The 18,308-nt window shown below is 39.6% G+C and overlaps 1 protein-coding gene across 1 annotated transcript in view; it reads left to right on the top strand.

The window, feature by feature from the left end:
* Positions 1-2,637: 2,637 nt before the first annotated feature.
* Positions 2,638-18,308, top strand: part of EXOC4 (exocyst complex component 4) — a 911,169-nt gene continuing 895,498 nt past the window's right edge. The window contains exon 1 of the mRNA XM_043968219.1: positions 2,638-2,757. Within this exon, the coding sequence (XP_043824154.1) occupies positions 2,672-2,757 (86 nt within the window). The 5' untranslated portion in view covers positions 2,638-2,671. The remainder of the gene's footprint in view (positions 2,758-18,308) is intronic.

The following is an 18,308-nucleotide window of genomic DNA, read 5'->3' as shown; positions in this document are numbered from 1 at the left end:
TGGAGTTGCCTTGATTCACCTATGGGAAATTGCAACCATTGAAAACTGTTGTCAAAATTAGTCTGGAGGTTGGGATTTCAAAATAATTAGTCCCTGATAGGGAGAGCCAGGGTGACAGAGGCTCCCCGAGTGCTGACTACAGGGCTGGCTGCTCTACAGTCTTTCTCCAGTTTATTCTCTTTGCAATATAATTTGCAGCCCAGATAGATGCCTAGCGAATAGTGATTTGATACAGATCCCAAAGAGGCTGCTGAACTGCTAGGCTGGCTTCACTTACACACTTCATTTATCTACAATAATAAGAATATCAATACTGTGGATTTATCTTCAGCTTTTCATCTGAGGAGGTCAAAGCATTTTAATTTAATTGTATGTTCCCCTGACTTTAAGACCCACTGGGTGTATTTACAAATGTAATAATAAGAACTCAGCTCCATCCCAGTTCACAATTGAGCAGAAAACATCAAATCAAAATCTACACTAGTTCCTGCCCTGACTACACAAGCACCTCAAACAGCTTAGCCTGGGGTTCAAGAAACTGCATTCATTCTAAATTCAGCACACATTTTTTGATCACATACTGCATGCAAAGGGAAAGGTTGTGAGGCTTAAGAGATGGAGGTGCAGCCTTGGAGTCCAGAGGACCTGGGTTCAAGTCCATCTTCTGACATCCAGTTGTGACTGTAGACAGGTCACTTAACCTCTCAATGCCATGGGCAGCTTTTTAAGAGTGAATTGCTGGGGTGGCTAGGTGGCACAGTGGATAGAGCACTGGCCCTGGAGTCAGGAGTACCTGAGTTCAAATCTGACCTCAGACACTTAACACTTACTAGCTGTGTGACCCTGGGCAAGTCACTTAACCCCAATTGCCTCACTAAAAAAAAAAAAAAGAGTGAATTGCTGAGGAGTTGGGGATTGATGCTAGTAGAGAGAGTTTACACACTAGTAGTTCCTACTATAATGAAATCACAGAATCTTTTCCTCCGACCTCTGGAAATCCAAAAGAGAAACAAACCAAAAGTCACTTATAGTCCTTAACACAATGGCTTCTCTGATGAGCCACTGTCCACCTACAAGGCTGTGCCTTTGCTTGCTGCTCCCTGCTAATTGCAGTTTATAAGTTTTTACTTTCCCCTCCCCCCTTTCTAATCTGCTAGTTGACAGGGCATGCCCAAATGCCCAGTCTTAATTCCTGGTTCACCATTTTCTAGAAGGAAGTGAAGGCAAATCTTTACACCTCTTTAATCTTTGATGAGGTTTAGTCGTCCTGGGTTTTGGCCTCCTAGTTTTTAACCCAAGGTAGATGTATAGAGTTTGATGTCTTTCCTGAATTCTGTGGCCCAACAGTTACTTGATGAGAAAGGGAGCAGTATAAAGAAACTGGGGTAGCAAAGGCTGAAGAGCCCTGGGCGTTATAGGTTGAAGTTTTAATTTAGAGTTATTGATTCAAGGTAGTATATCACTAAATCATCTACTTGGCCTGCTGCCTTTGTTCCTTGCCTGACTTCAATTAAAAAAAAAAATTGCAGTCTTTGGAGAATGCTGATTCATAACACTAGGATGTCTGAAACAATTTGATTTCCGTTCTTCTCAGAAATTCTTTAATCTTCATGGTTATGTGTGTGTGTGTATGTGTGTGTTTTTTACATTTCTTGGAATGATCTTTTTTCCAACTTCTCCCTCTTCATCTTTTCTCTCACTTTTCTGTCCTTTATACTTTTTCTCCTGGCTTTTTTTTTTTTTTATGCTTCCACATTTGACATAGTGAATGAATCTGTTGTGTGAGACCTAAGAGAGCTCACTGAGTAAGGTTATTAAGTTTCAAGTAATGTAAAAAAGCCAAAAAAAAATTTAGCCAGATTAATTATTATCATTTTAAATCCCCTCTACTTCATTCTGCCAGAGGAAAGGGTAATTTTAAAGTTTTAGACAGTTAAATTGTACTTCCTCTCTGTGTTTTTAGTTTTATCTGGAGATGCTGGAACATTGGCATAAGCCAAATGTGTAAATCAACCCCCCAAAAGGGTAGAATTAAAAATGTAATTTTAATACAGCCCCAAAAGAAATTTGTATTTTTATTAAATTTTATACACTCTTGGGTCTTGAGTTAAAATGCCTTAAATTTAAAAAAATCAAACTTCTAGAAAATAGGATTCTGACTGTTTAGGGATACATCAAGACTTTTGTCCCCCTATGTGATTTTTCCCCTCTGAGAATTCCTTGAACAAGTGGATAGTAATTTCAAAAACTCCACAAAGATCTTAAAAATCACGTGAAAAACAACTAGGTCAAGTATAATAAAAAAAATTAAGACCCGAATAAAAATAAATGAATAGCAATGATCGTGAGACTTTATGAAGTTGTCATTGACTTAATTTTCCCACGCTTCCAGCGCATGCTACAGGGAAATGATCTTGACAGCGGAAATTCAGGGTTCATTGACAGGACTACAAGTACCAACATGCTTTGCGGGAAAGTGCTTGCCGCGCCACAGAAGCTTGAGACGCACGATCCCGCCTTCCCACTTTCGCTATTGGGTCTTTTCACGCACAGCAACGCCCCAGCCCTCTTGAGATTGGTAAAAACTCCTAACGGGTTCGCGCTCAGTGGTTGCTCGTCCTTTTTCCGCTTCTTCCCTCCTTTTCACCTCTTCTCCCCGCCCCGTGCCAAGATGGCGGCAGAAGCAGCTGGTGGGAAGTACAGGAGCACAGTCAGCAAAAGCAAAGACCCCTCGGGGCTGCTCATCTCCGTGATCAGGTGAGGGAGGGCAGAGGCAGAAGGCCGCACTCAGGGGCCGGGGGCCGGGATGTCTGGACCCCGGCTAAGGGACAGGGGAAGGGCTGTCAGTGGTTCTCATCCTCTGGACCCTCCCCTTGCCTCCCTCCTCGCCTCTGATGGGAAGCTCGTCCCAGGGAAGGTATTCCCCGCCTTCCCCCAACTCCCACGGTTGGCAGGGGTGCCCCTGCGGTCCCTTGGCTTCCAGCAATGCCAGCTGGGAACACGAGGCAGAAAACCAAGGGGTTTCCATCTTTCCATCCATCCCTCCATCCAAACATGTACTTGGGGCCCTGAACGCCGAGTTGTAGGAGTGGAGCTCAGGGAGGTGGTCTGCAAACCTTGCCTGGGTTTTGGGAGTCTCTGAGGCTCCCGTCAAGAATTGTAGCAGCTGCCTTGGCTTATACCTCCTTGGGCACCCAAGGCCACAGGTTTGAAATACAAAAATTCTTGGTGAAAGGAAGGCATGAGCATACTCATCTTAAGGAGTTATATCTCCTTCAGATCCTGTCCAGTCTCCACCCAGCCTGTCCCCTTAACAGATTCTATACATTTTATTGCCTTGGTCTCTGATTTCTTAGTGTTAGGCCTTACAAATTAAATAGTTTTCAAGTCTAAATGAATTGACTGGGGCAGGGTTGGGGCTGGAGAGGACAGAAAAGGAATCCTTAGGTTCAGGATCAAATGAGATAAAGTACCTAAAGAAATAAGACACTGTTTCAGCCGGAGTTGTGAGGCTCATCATCTACTCCATTATTTAGTTTTGAGAAGGCAAATAGGCAGATTTCATTTTGCATTTAGTCAATTTCATTCTAAGCTTCTCCAGCCCTAGACTGATTCCCCTTTGTGTTTCTGCATTGCCAGGGGATGTTCCACATATAAAGAATTAAGTAAAAAACATGTTGAATAAAAAGTTTTTTGGAGGAGGTGGGAATAAACCTCACCTCTTTTTTGGGGTGGGGTTCACTTGATAATTCTTTCCAAAATTAATATTTGAATTTGCACTGAGGTATTCCCAATTAAAAAAAAAACAACTGTAAAAATAAGGCCCAATTTTCATTGATGTAAAATGTAGCAGATGACACCGATAGATTAAATGCCACAATTCATTTATTCTTTGAAAAAATGTTTACTGAATAAGTTTTGTCTTTGGCACTTAGTGGCATCCATATAAGACCTAGTCCCTGGCCTTAAGGAGATAATGAAATTAAACCCATCTATCTAATTCATTGTAATTTTCTGACCCTATTTATGAAAGTAAAACTGGAGAAAACCAGGATGAGGATCAAAATTTGTAACATTAAAACATTTGCATCCTTCCACTACTATAATTTCCACAAATATAGAGAAGCATTTGCCGTTAGTGTTGCCATTGGTTTCTAATCTTTTTGCTATGGACTTGTGGGGCAAGAGAGGGGTGGGGTGAAGACCTGTAATCCACTTCTGTGGTTTTTTTTTTTTAAGACAGAATAAAACATGTGCACTTGAAGAATTTCTGTGTTTGTGTTTGTCATAGCTAGGTTGTTATGATGCATAGTGACTGATTAAGGCTGATGCACAATTGACCCATGCCTGCCATCCATGGGTCCTTGGTTCTTTTGTTTAGTAAATATTTTCATCATCTGTCAAGCGCCTTAGCATTTTGTGCTTAGAGTGTGATCATTAAAAAAAAAAAACTAGTTCTAGTGCCTCAAAGTAGGATTTCTTATGGTTTTATATTATTATTGTATATGAGACTCTACTTGCTTGGTCAAAATAGATGGATTGTAGAGAAGATGGTCTAAGACCAGTACAGGGTTTCTGCCTTCCAAAGAGGAGAAAATTAAATGTCTTGGATATGACAGAAGGGTTTCTCATTTCCTTTTCTTCCCTCATATTTTGTTGCTTTTTTTCCCTGTATTGAGTCACTCTGTAAGAAATAGAAGTTATGAAAATGGCTATTTGAATCCTTGGGACCCTGAATTTGATGGTGAAATGAAATCACAGATCCATAAACCTTTGTCACATAATCTTAGATTCTTGATTTCACAGAATCTCAGAGTTGGGAAAGACTTAATGGATCCATCATTCATTCATTATTCAACAGACTTTTATTGAGTGCCTGCTATATACAAGGCAATGTATTCAGTATTGATGTTGCATTCAATTTCAACTACCAGGACAACTATTCAGTCCCAATGACCTATATTTTCCCCTCATGCTTAGCCATCCCTCTTTTCTATCTAACGAGGATCTCCTTTTAGTCAGTTCACATCCCATGATTGCCCTAAGTATGGGGCTAGAAGTTTTGATAATTGAGAAGGACTTCAAATGAGAATGGAAGAACAATCCTCCATCTGCTACCTCAAATACTGCTGGCTACCTTTATGCTGGTTAGAACATGATATTGCTATCGTTAAACTGATTACCATTCAACTTCTTAACACTCTGCTCTTGCCCATTGGGTGAAGGCAACTGGGGGAACTGTCATGTAGTAAGATTGGGATAGAGAAGGGTGGGATATTGTGGCATACAGATTCATACTGAATGTGAAGAAGCTGGTAATCCTCTGCCTATCTGCTCAAAAATCCCTGAGTAGTATTATCATACTTGGGGCCTAGGTATTTGTTCATTTTGATTTCTTTGCCCCTGTGTGTTACTGACTGTTCCTTCCTGTTTCTGTCTACTCTAGACCAAAGGGACAGTGCTTTCTATCAAAAGCTGAGGATGAAAGGGAGTACACATGCAGGGTGATTATGTTGTGAACTGGGGGATGAGGATCAAACCTTTACCTCATTATCCACAAATGTGGGTTAGGTTGGTGGTGTAATGTTTTTATCCTCCTGTCAACATTTGCTGAGTGGCACTCGGGAAAACTCAGACCTGTTGTCCTTAGTTGTCTTTCCATTGAAATTAAGTTTCTGTTTCTACCTCATACCATAACTGGGGTAAAAGTCAGTGTCTGTGGATGAGAGAACAGTGACATCAATCGCTTTGAATGGAGAGAGAATGATGAGAGATGTTTTTTTAGGTACTTCTGGGGTGAAAGTTTTACTGCTCCAGTGAAAATACAGTTTGCATTTTTGGTAGCACCCACTCAGTTGGGACTATTCCATTGCTTCTTACTAACCCAGATGAAACTCCCTCACCCTATCTCTGAGCACTTCCAAATTTGACACCAAAGGTTGTAGCTAAAGCACACTGTGTATGAGGATAATTTCCTTGGTGTTCTTGTTAATAAACCGAAAGAATATAACTTGAGCATTTTCATATTTGTTTATGCCATAGTAGCTATTATAAAACTAGCTGTAGTGTAAGTACTCTTCTTTTCTAGGTATTCCACATTAGTGGGAAGCTCTCACAAGAATCAAAACATTCCAAATACCAGATTCTCATGCAGAATTGGGAGTGTTGTGGGTAGGACTTTGTTGCTGCTGAGATTACCTGGGTTAGTTTGTCTAGGTCCGGTATTCCCAACCTGTAACTTATGAGAAGCTTGTCAGGGGGCTGTGCAGAATATTTGTTAGTTATTTTATCCTATTTGAAATCAGTTAATCTTTTTATTTCTTATGTGCATATGATTGGCATACATATTTCTTATGTGCATATGATTGGTATGCCACTCTAGTTATTTCTTTCACTTTCAAAAGGGGATATGGAAGAGTTTTACTTATGTGTTATATATGGCAAAATTTTTTTCTTTTATTTAATTAATAAAGTATTTTATTTTTTTTCCCATTACATGTAAAGATAGTTCTCATCTTTTGTTTATACAAGCTTTACAATTTCAGATTTTTCTCCCTCCCTCCCCTCCCTTCTTCCTCCCCTAGACAGCAGGTAATCTGATATAGGATATCTATCTATATCTATACACACACACACACACACACACACACACACACATATATACATACATACAAATAATAACATTAATCCTATTTCTGCATTAGTCATGTTATAAGAGAAAAAATCAGAGCACTGATGAAAAACCTCAAAATAGAAAAAAACAACAGCACCAAAAACAAAAGAAATAGTATGGTTCATTCAGCATCTATACTCCACAGTTCTTTTTTTTTTCCTCGGATTTGGAGATCCTCTTCCATCATGAGTTCCCTGGAACTCTTCTGTACCATTGCATTGGTGAGAATATAGTCCATCACAGTAGATCAACACTCAGTGTTGATGATACTGTGTACAATGTTCTTCTGGTTCTGCTCATCTCACTCATCATCAGCTCACGCAAGACCCTCCAGGTTTCTCTGAACTCCTCCTGCTCATCATTTCTTACAGCACAATAGTATTCCATTGTATTCATATACCACAACTTGTCCAGCCATTCCCCAATTGATGGGCACCCCCTCAACTTCCAATTCCTTGTATATGGCAAATTTTTAGAATATATTTCCTCTCATATTGAATAGGATGTAGGGGAATATTTATGGAAAGCCAAGGAACATGGGGACCAAAAAGGTTGGTCTAGGTTGTAAAAATTAGTTAAACATTCATGTTCAAATGATGTAGAAAGAAAAGGATTGTAGAGAAGCACAGAAGGGCTTCATTTTGCTCCTGTGCTGAGAGTAGATCTCTTAGATCTCTTCTAAAAGTAAAATCAATATGCTGTGGAAAACTTAGACATTAGTGATATTGCAAGTGTGTGTTAGTGCAAGAGCTTTAAATGGAAGAAATAGAGGGAGGGGATGGGGCAGCTAGGTGGTGTAGTGGATAGGACTGGCCTTGGATTCAGGAGGACCTGAGTTCAAATCCAGCCTCAGACACTTGACACTTACTAGCTGTGTGACCCTGGGCAAGAGACTTAACCCTCATTGCCCTGCAAAAAAAAAAAAAAAAGATAAAATATGGTGATATTATAACAGTACTCTACATATATTTTATATGTTTCTGAGTTCCTAGGCTTGAAGTCAGGAAGATCTGAGTTCAAATCTGGCCTCAGACACTAGCTATATGGCCTTAGGCAAGTCACTTAACTCCCCCTGGCATCTTGGGCCATTGCCACTCGTCTTGCCCTTTTTCTTGCCACTGGACTTCAATGACTCTGGAGGAGAGAGTGAAACTAAGGACTGTGAAGTTTTTCCCATTCATATCCAATTCACGAGTAAGTCAAGCCATCACCCTTGTAATGTCATTGGTCCTCTTGGAGAAAGAAGGATGAACAACAAGGATTCTGCATGATGTCTCTACACAGAGAGAAGGACTTCCAGAGAAGGTGTTGTTTCTTAAATATGTGCCTCATTACAATTATGGTGATTTAAGTTTACTCCTCCCATGGAAGCTGTATTTATGGGAAGGAGTGAGCTAGATTCATAGGAGAATTTTTTAAAAAATTAACTGTCTTTCTATGTTATCTTAGAAAAGTTGGGGACTGCTGCTATTTCTCCAGCTTATTAATCAATCAATCAGTTAATTAATTTGCTTGCTCACTTATTTCTTTATTTACATTGATTTTCTTTTTCAAGAAGCTGGGACAGTTCACTTTTTGTCCTTTGTGGTTTTCAATTTTGATTTCTTGAAATATTGCCCTGGAAAGACAGACTTTTTAAAAGCTCATTGTGTTTTAAGTAGAGCTACTTGACTCCACCTTAAAACCCAAATACTCTGGCTTTCATTGAATAATAACTTTGGTAATAACCCCCCAAATAGCCATTAATAACCCCATCCCAAGCCTCTGTGGCTCATTATTTAGGTTTTGATGGCTTAAAGAGTGTAAATAGCAATTGTTTTCATTTCTGGTCAGAAACTTTGAGGATCTTCACTTCCCGTATTGATGTCTATATGATGATAAATTGAGCCATCTTTTGTTTCAACTCCTACCCACCCCTCAGTCTTTGATTGTGCTCAGCCTTAGGCAAACTGAGACCTGGGAAAGACCTTAATTTAGAAAGGCCAAGGTCACCCACTGCATCCAGGGCCATGGCCGGTTGTCGTGACCTTTTTCATGTGATTGGACTTCCATGACTCTGGAGGAGAGAGTGAGACTGATGATTTTGCACAGCTCTGATGGCATTAGTCCACTTTGAGAACAAAAGATGAACCTCAATACTTAACTCCTGTTTGTCTTATCTATGAGATTGGGACATACCGGAGAAGGAAATGGCAAACCACACCAGTATCTTTGCCAAGAAAATCCCATGGACAAAAGTCTATGAGATCATATAGAGTGGGCTGTGACTGAATAACAGAGTGACAGAACAACAACATCATCAGTAGCAGCAGCAACAACAACAACAACAACAACAACAACAACAGCAGGCGGGGAAGACTGCCAAGCTAGATACCATGGAGAGTAACTTCAGTATAGGAAGAAGAAAATCAGGAGAATCACTCAGAAGTTCACAGAAAACAAAATTCAAGAAAAGAGCTAGTAACAAAACCTATTGCCTCAGATTCCTAACACACAAAGTACAGTTATCCCTTCCAAATTGCAGGGGTTAGTGGAGCAGCCCCCCTGCAATCTGGAAAATTCACAGAAAATTTGTTGACTCTCCCATCATACCAGAGAAGAAGTCTGAATTGTTATGGTATTAAAAGATAAAATATATTGATGTTATAACAGTACTCTACATATATTTTATGCATTTCTGAGTTTCTAAACTTTTTCAGTGCTGTCTTCTTGCCTCTGTGTGTTGTCTGAAGCTTCCACACAGCTCCCCCCAAATTCCCATTTAATTTCTTATGCTGACCTGTGATATATCAAAACTGAAATGGGGAGAGTTGCAATGTGGAAGGGATAACTATATAGGGAGCCAACAAGATGGCCCAGAATGCCTATTTGCTCGGAGACCTCATTAGAACTTTTCCAAAAAGGTTGTATGACCACTTGTCAGTTATGTTGTTCAGAGTTCTTTTCTGTGTGTGGGTTACCCTAGATGTCCACTGAGGTTCTTTCCAAATCTGTCATTCTGTTATTCTGTGCAAAAAACAAATTTGACCTCATGAGTATTGCTAAACCTTGGTAGAGTGAAAATGATGACTGGAATATGGCTCTGGAAGGGCATAGCTTATTCAAAAGAAAGAGCATGGGTAAAGGAAGGAGGAGCATTGTGTGTTAAGGAGATATACTCAGTGAAGAAATTCAAGAATCTGAGGGTGAAAACATGGTGGAGAGCTTTGGGTTAATAAAGACAGGAATTGAAAGGTACTCAAGCCAAAAAGGAAAAGAGGAGGAGTTCGGGAAACATCACAAGCTTGGCAAGAGCTATGATATGGTAGTGATACGGCATTTCAATTTATCAAAGCACCTGCTGGAATTCTCTCACTGCCAAAAGCAGAGCAGCTAATAACTTCTTGACTTGACTTAATTTCATCCCTAAGAAAGGGGAGAACTTACAAGGGGGAGACATTCTGGTCCTGATTTTCTCAACAGGATAAAACGTTGGGCCAAATCTAATCTCATTTAGTAGAGATAAGTAAAAAAAAAAAAATCTCATGCTTCGGTTAAAAACAATCAGCTTCATGAATACAAGATGGAAGAGGCATGTCTCCGTAGCATTTGTCTTAAGAAGGGCTGGGAATGTTAGTAGCTTGTGCTTGATATGAGAGCAGTGATGTGGTAACCTTGAAAGCTGTTTTAATCTTAGGCAGCATAGAAAAGATATTCTAAACCTGGGCCCTGTGAACTTGTTTTTTCAATAGTTTGATAATTGTATTTCAATAGAATTGGTTTCCTTTGTAATCCCGTATATTTTATTTTATACATTAAAAGTTTCATTCTGGCTAATATGACAAAAAATGGAAATGTTGGATGTTGGAGGGTATGTGGGAAAACTGGAACACTCATCCACTGTTGGTGGAGTTGTGAACTCGTCCAGCCATTCTGGAGAGGAATTTGGAAGTATGCAAAAGAACTATGAAACTGGGAATGCCCTTTGATCCAGCAATGCCACTTCTATATCCTAGACATCCAAAAAAAAGGGAAGGGACCTATTTGTACAAAAATATTTATAGCAGCTGTGGTGGCTAAGAATTGGCAATCAAAGGGATGCCTGTCAATTGAGTAATGGCTGAGCAAGGGGTAGTACATGATTGTAATGGAATATTATTGTTCTATAAGAAATGAGAAGCAGGATGATTTCAGAAAAACCTGGAAAGACTTACATGAACTGATATATAGTGAAGTAAACAGAACCAAGAGAACGTTGTATACAGTAACAGCCATACTGTTTGGTGAAGAATTATGAATGACTTAGCTATTCTCAGGACAGTCATAAAGGGCTAATGATGAAGCATACTATCCACCTCCAGAGAAAGAATTGATATTCATTGAACACAGACTGAAGCATGCTATTTTTCACTTAATTTCTTTCATTTTTCCTTTTATTTGAGTCTTTTTATATGGAAATATTTTACCAAATTGCACATGTATAACCTATATCTAATTGCTTATTGCCTCAAGGAGCGGGGAAGGGAGAGAGGGATAGAATTTGAAACTCAAAACTTTCAATAAAAATGTTTACTTAAAAAAAACCCCGTATTTAACCAGAGGAAAAAAAGAAACAAAAAACATCATTCTGAGAAGGGGTCTATAATTGTTTCACCAGACTGCCAGAGAGGTCCTGATATTAAGGTTATGAACCTGTGGTCTTACACTTAGGGAGGAGATTGTCTTTTGGTGCAATACTGTGTCTAGTTTGGGTTGCCTTAGTTTTAGGAAGTGCATTGCTAAGTTAGAGAGCATTCAGAGGAGCATAATGAGGATAATGAAGTGCCCTGTGTCTATGTTATTTGCGAATCATTTGAAGGAAGTAGTCTGAAGTATTATCTGAAATATTTAGTCTGAAGTAAAGAAAGCTTGCAAGGGTGGGAGCTGGCTGGGTTCACAAACACTTTGTCTTCAAGTATTTGAAGGGCTGCTCTCTGGAATTAAGGAGAAATGGGTGGAAGTTACAAAGAGGCCAGTTTAGGCTTAGGATGCAAAACAAAAGAAATCCTCATAGAGCAATCCACAAGTAGAATGGGTTTCCTTGGATATAGTGGGTGTCCCTTCCATTGGAGATCTTAGTTCAGAAGTGAGATGACCATTTCTTGTCCTTATTGTAAAGTTTATTCTTGTCCAGGTGCGGATCGGATTAAATGGCATTTGTGATTGCTTCCAACTCTTGAGGTTCTGTGATTCTGGAGTCAGTGTTTATATAAAGCAAGGAAAATTCTTTTCTCCCCTTCTTCCCCAACAGCTTTTGGGGTTGCCCAGACAACTTAAGTATTTAGACTCAACTTTTCCAAAGCTGAGCCCATCACTGTCTCAACATTTATAACCTGTCAATGATGTGGAAGTATTGCCACTACTACGATCCTGCTGTAGACTGTCATCACCTCATGCCTGAACTACTGTAGTAGCCTGGTCTGTCTATCACAAGTCTCTTCACTCCAGTCCATCTTTCATTCAGCTGTCAAAGTGATCAGTGATTTTCCTAAAGCCCTCGTCGAACCATGTTATTCCTACTCCCTTTCCCTCATTCCCGTCAATAAACTGGAGTGTCAGTAAACTTACCTTCAGGATCAAATGCAAAATCCTCTGTTTGGTCTGTCTTAACTTAGCCTTTCTTTCACCTTTCCAGTCTTATACTTTACACTCCCCTGCCCCTATATTACTGGCCTTCTTGCTGTTATTTTTTTTTTTGTTGTTGTTGTTGGTTTTTTGTTTGTTTGTTTTGTTGGGCAATGAGGGTTAAGTGACTTGCCCAGGGTCACACAGCTAGTAAGTGTCAAGTGTCAAGTGTCTGAGGCTGGATTTGAACTCAGGTCCTCCTGAATCTAGGGTGGGTGCTTTATCCACTGCGCCACCTAGCTGCCCCCTTGCTGTTATTTCTTGAAGGAAACACTCCATCTCTTGACTCTGGGCATTTTCACTGGCTATCCTCCATATCTAGAATGTTCTCCCTCCCTGTCCCCACCTCCTGGTGACCTTGGTTTTCTTCAAGTCTCAGCCAAAATTCTCTTTCCCTTTTTTTTTTTTTGGTGGGGCTGCGAGGGTTAAGTGACTTCCCCAGGGTCACACAGCTAGTGTCAAGTGTTTGAGGCTGGATTTGAGTCCTCTTGAATCCAGAGCTGGTGCTTTATCCACTGTGTCATCTAGCTGCGCCCCCCCCCCCAGTCCCTCTTAATTCTAGTGCCTTCCTGCTATTGACCATTTTCTATTTATCCTGTATATAGTTTGTACATAGTTGTTTTCATTTCGTCTCCCTCATTAGATTGTAAGCTAATTGGGGGTGGGGTGGGGTGGGAGGGAAATGCTGTCTTTTGCCTTTTTTTTTTTTTGGTCTTAGCATAATGCCTGACATAGTAGGCACTTAATAAATGCTTATTGATTGATTTGCTGGTGTATAGAGAACTTGGTTCCTTATCTGAAAGGCATAATGGTTTTTTTCTCAGGAATTTTATTGAAAGGATAGGAAGAGTAGGCAGGTACATATAGATAGATATAGATACACACACACACACACACACACACACACACATATATATATATATTTTTTTTTTTTTTTGCAGGTACATATTTGTAAAGCACCTGGAGGACTTTGGAGGAAATTGATATTGTTTGTAAAACTCTGAACTTTGGGGAAAATATTTGTATTTATTCTTTCCCAGAGTGAAACTTAGGGGTATAGGGATGACCTCAGGTTTGCATAATGGTATTTTGAGAAAGCCATAGAAGTAACTGAACAGGATGAGAGAGAGGGGATTCTTAAAATTTCATTATATACCAGAAGGATGTTGGGTCACAGTGCAGCCATTAGATCAAGGTTTTGGTTGTTTAACCTTGCTACTAGCCTTTTAAAATGGAACTAATTGGATGGACAGAGTTCTGGCTACCTGCTGTTTTTGTTTTTGTTTTTGTTTTTTCCTATATAGAAGACATTCGCCTCCATTTATATTGATTTTTCCTAACCTTTTGTTTGGTCTGAAGTTTGTGGAGGCAGCCTTTTTACATGTAAAATAAGCAAGCTGGCATTTTGGAGATGCTGTTTTATTTTTGCTAGACATTGTCAGATTTTTAATTGGAGAATGTGTCTGCCTCTTACAGTTAGGTGATTCGCTTTCCAATTAAATGTTGTTTTTTTACAAGTTGGCCTTTAATAGCTGCTTTAATTGGGAAGACAAACTTTGGTTGTGACTTGAGAAAGAGACCTCATTGAAACCTCTGAGCAGAGCTTTTCAAGATCCAAATTCTGGTTACAGATGACAAGGAGGATTGAAGACAGCCAAAGTATCAACTTTTATGTCTTCACGGAAGTCGGACTTTCAGAAATCCTCTGAAAATCCTTTATTTTAGACACCTATAAAATCCCTTTCTCAGAGGATTTTTTTGGTTAGCACAACATTTAATTCAAAGGCAACTTTGCAGCAGAGGTCTAGTCTTTGATGAAATCTTTGAAAAAACAACCTTGATGTCAGTGTCATGGTTGGTGGAAAGAAAGGAGCAACCTCCATATGGTGGCCAGGGTTCATAGCAGAGTTGTCAGAATTGTGTCCAACGCCATTTCTGGCTCCTTTTGCATGTGTTTGGGGTAATATTTTAATTTTTCTTACTACATTTCTAGTTGGGCTGGGGTATACTCCAATTTTTGAAAACTATTTCAAGAATACCTACTAGCTGTGTGACCCTGGGCAAGTCACTTAAGCCTCATTGCCCTGCAAAAAAAAAATACTTAGAATTTAATTCTTCATAATTGAATTATTCATAGAAAATCTCAGAAATTTCAGAGCATTTGGATGACAGATGTGAGTTTAAAGGAAAATAAATAATCATGTTTTTAGGAAAACCATAAAGTACTAAAACCTTAGTTATCCAGAAATCCCTACGTGTAGCTTCTGTTCTAGGTTCTTTCAGTCTAGGGCAGGAGAACATTTCATGGTGGATAGGAAGAGGAGTGCAAGTTCATCTCCAAAAGCAAATTAGGTAAGATTCTGTGTTGTCCATATTTTCTCAAAAGTAAACTGATGTTTCTACTGCCCAACCAGTGAAAACACAGCTGAGGCAATTTTAGACTAGGCAGTTTGTTAAGGACTGTTAAGAGGTCCCTTAAACGTGTCTTTTTGAGTTGTCATATGTTCTGGAAACACTGGACTAAGAGCATGCAGGAGGCCTCAAATGTGTCAAGGAAGAATCTGACCTAATTTGTTGTTTGCATCCCAAACTAGACTCCCTGTGTGTCTTTGGGAGTCAAGACAGGGTTCAGATCCTCTGCACTAGGCTTGTGCAGTTGGGCCCTTGTAGATAAGCAGGCCATCATATCTTCAAGGTCTAGCAGTTCTCAAGGGAAAAGAATGTGACTTTTGTCCTTGCCTTGCTCCTCCCCTTTGGGTGGCTCCTCCCTTTTGGATGGCCACAAAAGGGAGAAGAGATGTGACAGCAGCAAATAGAGATGGACAGAGCAAATGAAGAGTTTTTCGAGGGTGGAGGAGATATGGGCATTTTTATAGGTAATATGTAAGGAACCAGTAGACAGGCAAAGATTGAAGACAAAGGAAAGAATAGGGATAATAGAGGGAGAAATCTGTTGGAGAAGACAAGATAGAATAGGATCACCCATGCACATTAAAGGATTGGTCTGGTCAAGAGCTATTTCATTTGAGATAGCAGTGAAGGACCAGATGGTAGTAGAAGGAATAGCATGATGGGAGATGAGGAGGGGGGAGAAGAGGGAGCTGCTGACGAATGGCCTCAATTTTTTTGGTTAAGTATGAGACAGGTTCTCACCTGAGGGTGGGGGGGAGGAGGAACTATGGAAGGGTTTGAGGAGGATAACAAGTTTGAGAAAAACAGCTCTTGTGGGTAGGATAGTAAGTAAATGGATTAAAGAGGTGTGAAAGGATTGCCTTTATGCAGTGAAGGCTTGGTTGAAATTATGCACCATAAATTTCTAGTGGACTCAGTCAACATCATTTCATGATTTTTCTCCATCTTTGTTCAGTGTAACTAGGAGCAGGGGCTGCAGATGGTGGAAATATTATGAAGCTGAGGCTTGGCAGAGCAAGACTGTTGACAGAATAAGAGATTCAAGAGAAAAGGCTAGAGTAGAGTTGAACTGTTTTAGCAAAGGGTCAAGCTAGGGAAGGAGGGGAAGTATAGCCAGTCCAGAGGTGAAAAAGCTGAGGGACAGTAGTTTGCAGGAAAGATGAAGAATAGGGTTTGGGGTGGCAAGGCAGAGGGAGAAGTGGCGTGACAACATATGGCTGTCAAGTAAAGGAATTTCAGATTCATGACCATAGAAGTGGAGCATTTTTAGATGATGACTTACACCTCTGAGGTGGGGTGGAGTATGTCTTGGGAAATGAGTAAATTGAGGAATTAGGAAGTAGGGCATTTGAGGGAGTATCAGTATGTATGTTGAAGACCCCTAATAGGAAGGCAGGAATTGGGGAGGAGAGAAAGACCATGAGCCAGGCACTGAACTCATTGAGGAAGGAAGGAGAGGGTCCTGGAGTCCATAGAGAATAGCCATTAGAATCTTGACTGGGTGATAATTCCTAGAATGCATTTCTTCCTTCCCTGTGCCTCCCAGAATTCTTTTCTTCCTTCAAAATGAAATTCAAGCACCATCTACAAAAAAATCTTTCCTGATTCCGTTCACTATTTTTTTCTTGCAGGGCAATGAGGATTAAGTGATTTGCCCAGGGTCACCCAGCTAGTAAGTGTCAGGTGTCTGAGGCTGGATTTGAACTCAGGTCCTCCTGAATCCAGGGCCAATGCTTTATCCACTTTGCCACCTAGCTGCCCCCACAATTAACTTTTAGTATCCTTGCTTCCTATCCTTTGTATTCTTTTTATTTTCCTTCTATATACTTATATATGTATTTGTCTTTCTGTTATGGTGTAAGCTCCTTGTGAATAGGTAATTTCTTTCTTTATACATTTTATTTTTGCATATTGTATTTGATTCCTACAGTGCTCAGTATACAAGCACTTAATAAATCAACAAGCATTTAATAAAATTGGAAAAGGAAATGGCAGACCACTCCAGTATCTTTGCCCAGAAAATCCCATGGACAGAGGTCCATGAAAAGTTGGATACAACTGAAACGACTGAACAAAAACAAAATTTAATAAATTCTTGTTGATCAATAAGCTCCAATAGTATTGATTATGACAGTAAGGCTTTGTCATGCCAGGCATTCATGCTCCTAGCCACTGTCTGGTTTTACTTATTGAAAAGTTTTGTGTTATTTCTTCATCTCCTTGAGATGATCAGGTATCAGTGAATTAATTAATGCCAACTTAAATTCAGAAGAGATGATTTGCATATTAGCAGTTCATTTATTAATTTATAATAAGAATCGTAACTGCCAAGATGGAATGTTTGTATTGACTGTCAGCAGTTTTCTTTGTAGTATGAAATTTGATTAAGATCAAAAGATTGCTTCCCTGAGGGCAATTATTGTTAACTTTTGGTCCCCAGTGCCTTGGACATAACCAGCATTTGATCAATGTTTGTTAAATTGAATTGAATTGGTGTATATAGAATCATAACAAAAGGGAGTAGAGACTTTTAAATATGTATCAACCTTCTCCACCAAAAGGATACTCATGCCAAGTATACTGGATGTATCTGTTCAAAAATGGCAGTCTCGGAGCTGGGGAAGGAGGTTGAGACTCAGGCCATCTAATTCAATTTGTGCCTGAAAAAGAATTCCCTTTATGACCAAGTCAACACATGGTTTATGCAACTGTTTCTTTTTTTTTTTTTAAAGTAGTTTTGAAAAATTGATTTCTGCCCTTTTTTTTCACATAACATCAGTTCTCTTATATTTTCATTCCCCAATTTCTCTATATCTATTTTTATTAACATTTCTTTAGTACCATGAAAATGTCTGCAGCTAATATTTTGGTATCTGTGGGGTCTTTCTGTCTTTGAGGTGTATGTCTAACAGTGGAATCTCTATGTTTTCACTTATTTTCCTATAATTCTAAATTTCCTTACATAATGGCTGGATCAGTTGATAGCTCCACCAGCAATATATTCATTTGCCTTTCTTTTTGTAGTCTCTCCAGCAAAGATGATGATTTAGTGAGATGACTGAGAAGGAATTGTCAGCTATTTAGAAGAGCCATGAGTGAAAAAGGAAGAAGTCCAAGAAAAGGCCTCTTCATTGAACAATTACATGATTTCTTTTGAAGAGCTGTCATCTGGAAATGTGATTAGATTTGTTTTACTTGATTCCAGATTAGAGAATTAGGTGGAAATTTTACAGTGGAAGATGTCAGCTTAATGTAAGGAGAACTTCCTAATGGTTTAAGTTGTCCAAAAGTGAAACCAAGAGGTTGTGAGTTTGCCACCACTGGAGATTTTCTAGCTCAGGCTGGATGATCCCTTTTGGGGGATGTTGTAGAGGGGGATCCTGCTCAGGTACTGTGCTTAGGTACTAGATCTTACCTCACATGGAGGTCTCCTCTAAGCCCAAGATTCTATGATTCTTTGAAATGTCAAGAATTCCATCCAATGAGTGACCTGGTGGGATTTGAGTTGGTCCTTCACAAATGAATAGAATTTGGATAGACTGAGGGGAATGGAATTCCAAGTTGTCAGTGGTAGTATAAC

Source organism: Dromiciops gliroides, chromosome 5 (assembly GCF_019393635.1).
Source record: "Dromiciops gliroides isolate mDroGli1 chromosome 5, mDroGli1.pri, whole genome shotgun sequence".
NCBI classification, from domain to species: domain Eukaryota; kingdom Metazoa; phylum Chordata; class Mammalia; order Microbiotheria; family Microbiotheriidae; genus Dromiciops; species Dromiciops gliroides.
Note: the sequence above shows the minus strand (reverse complement) of the source record. Positions and strands in the feature narration are given on the sequence as shown.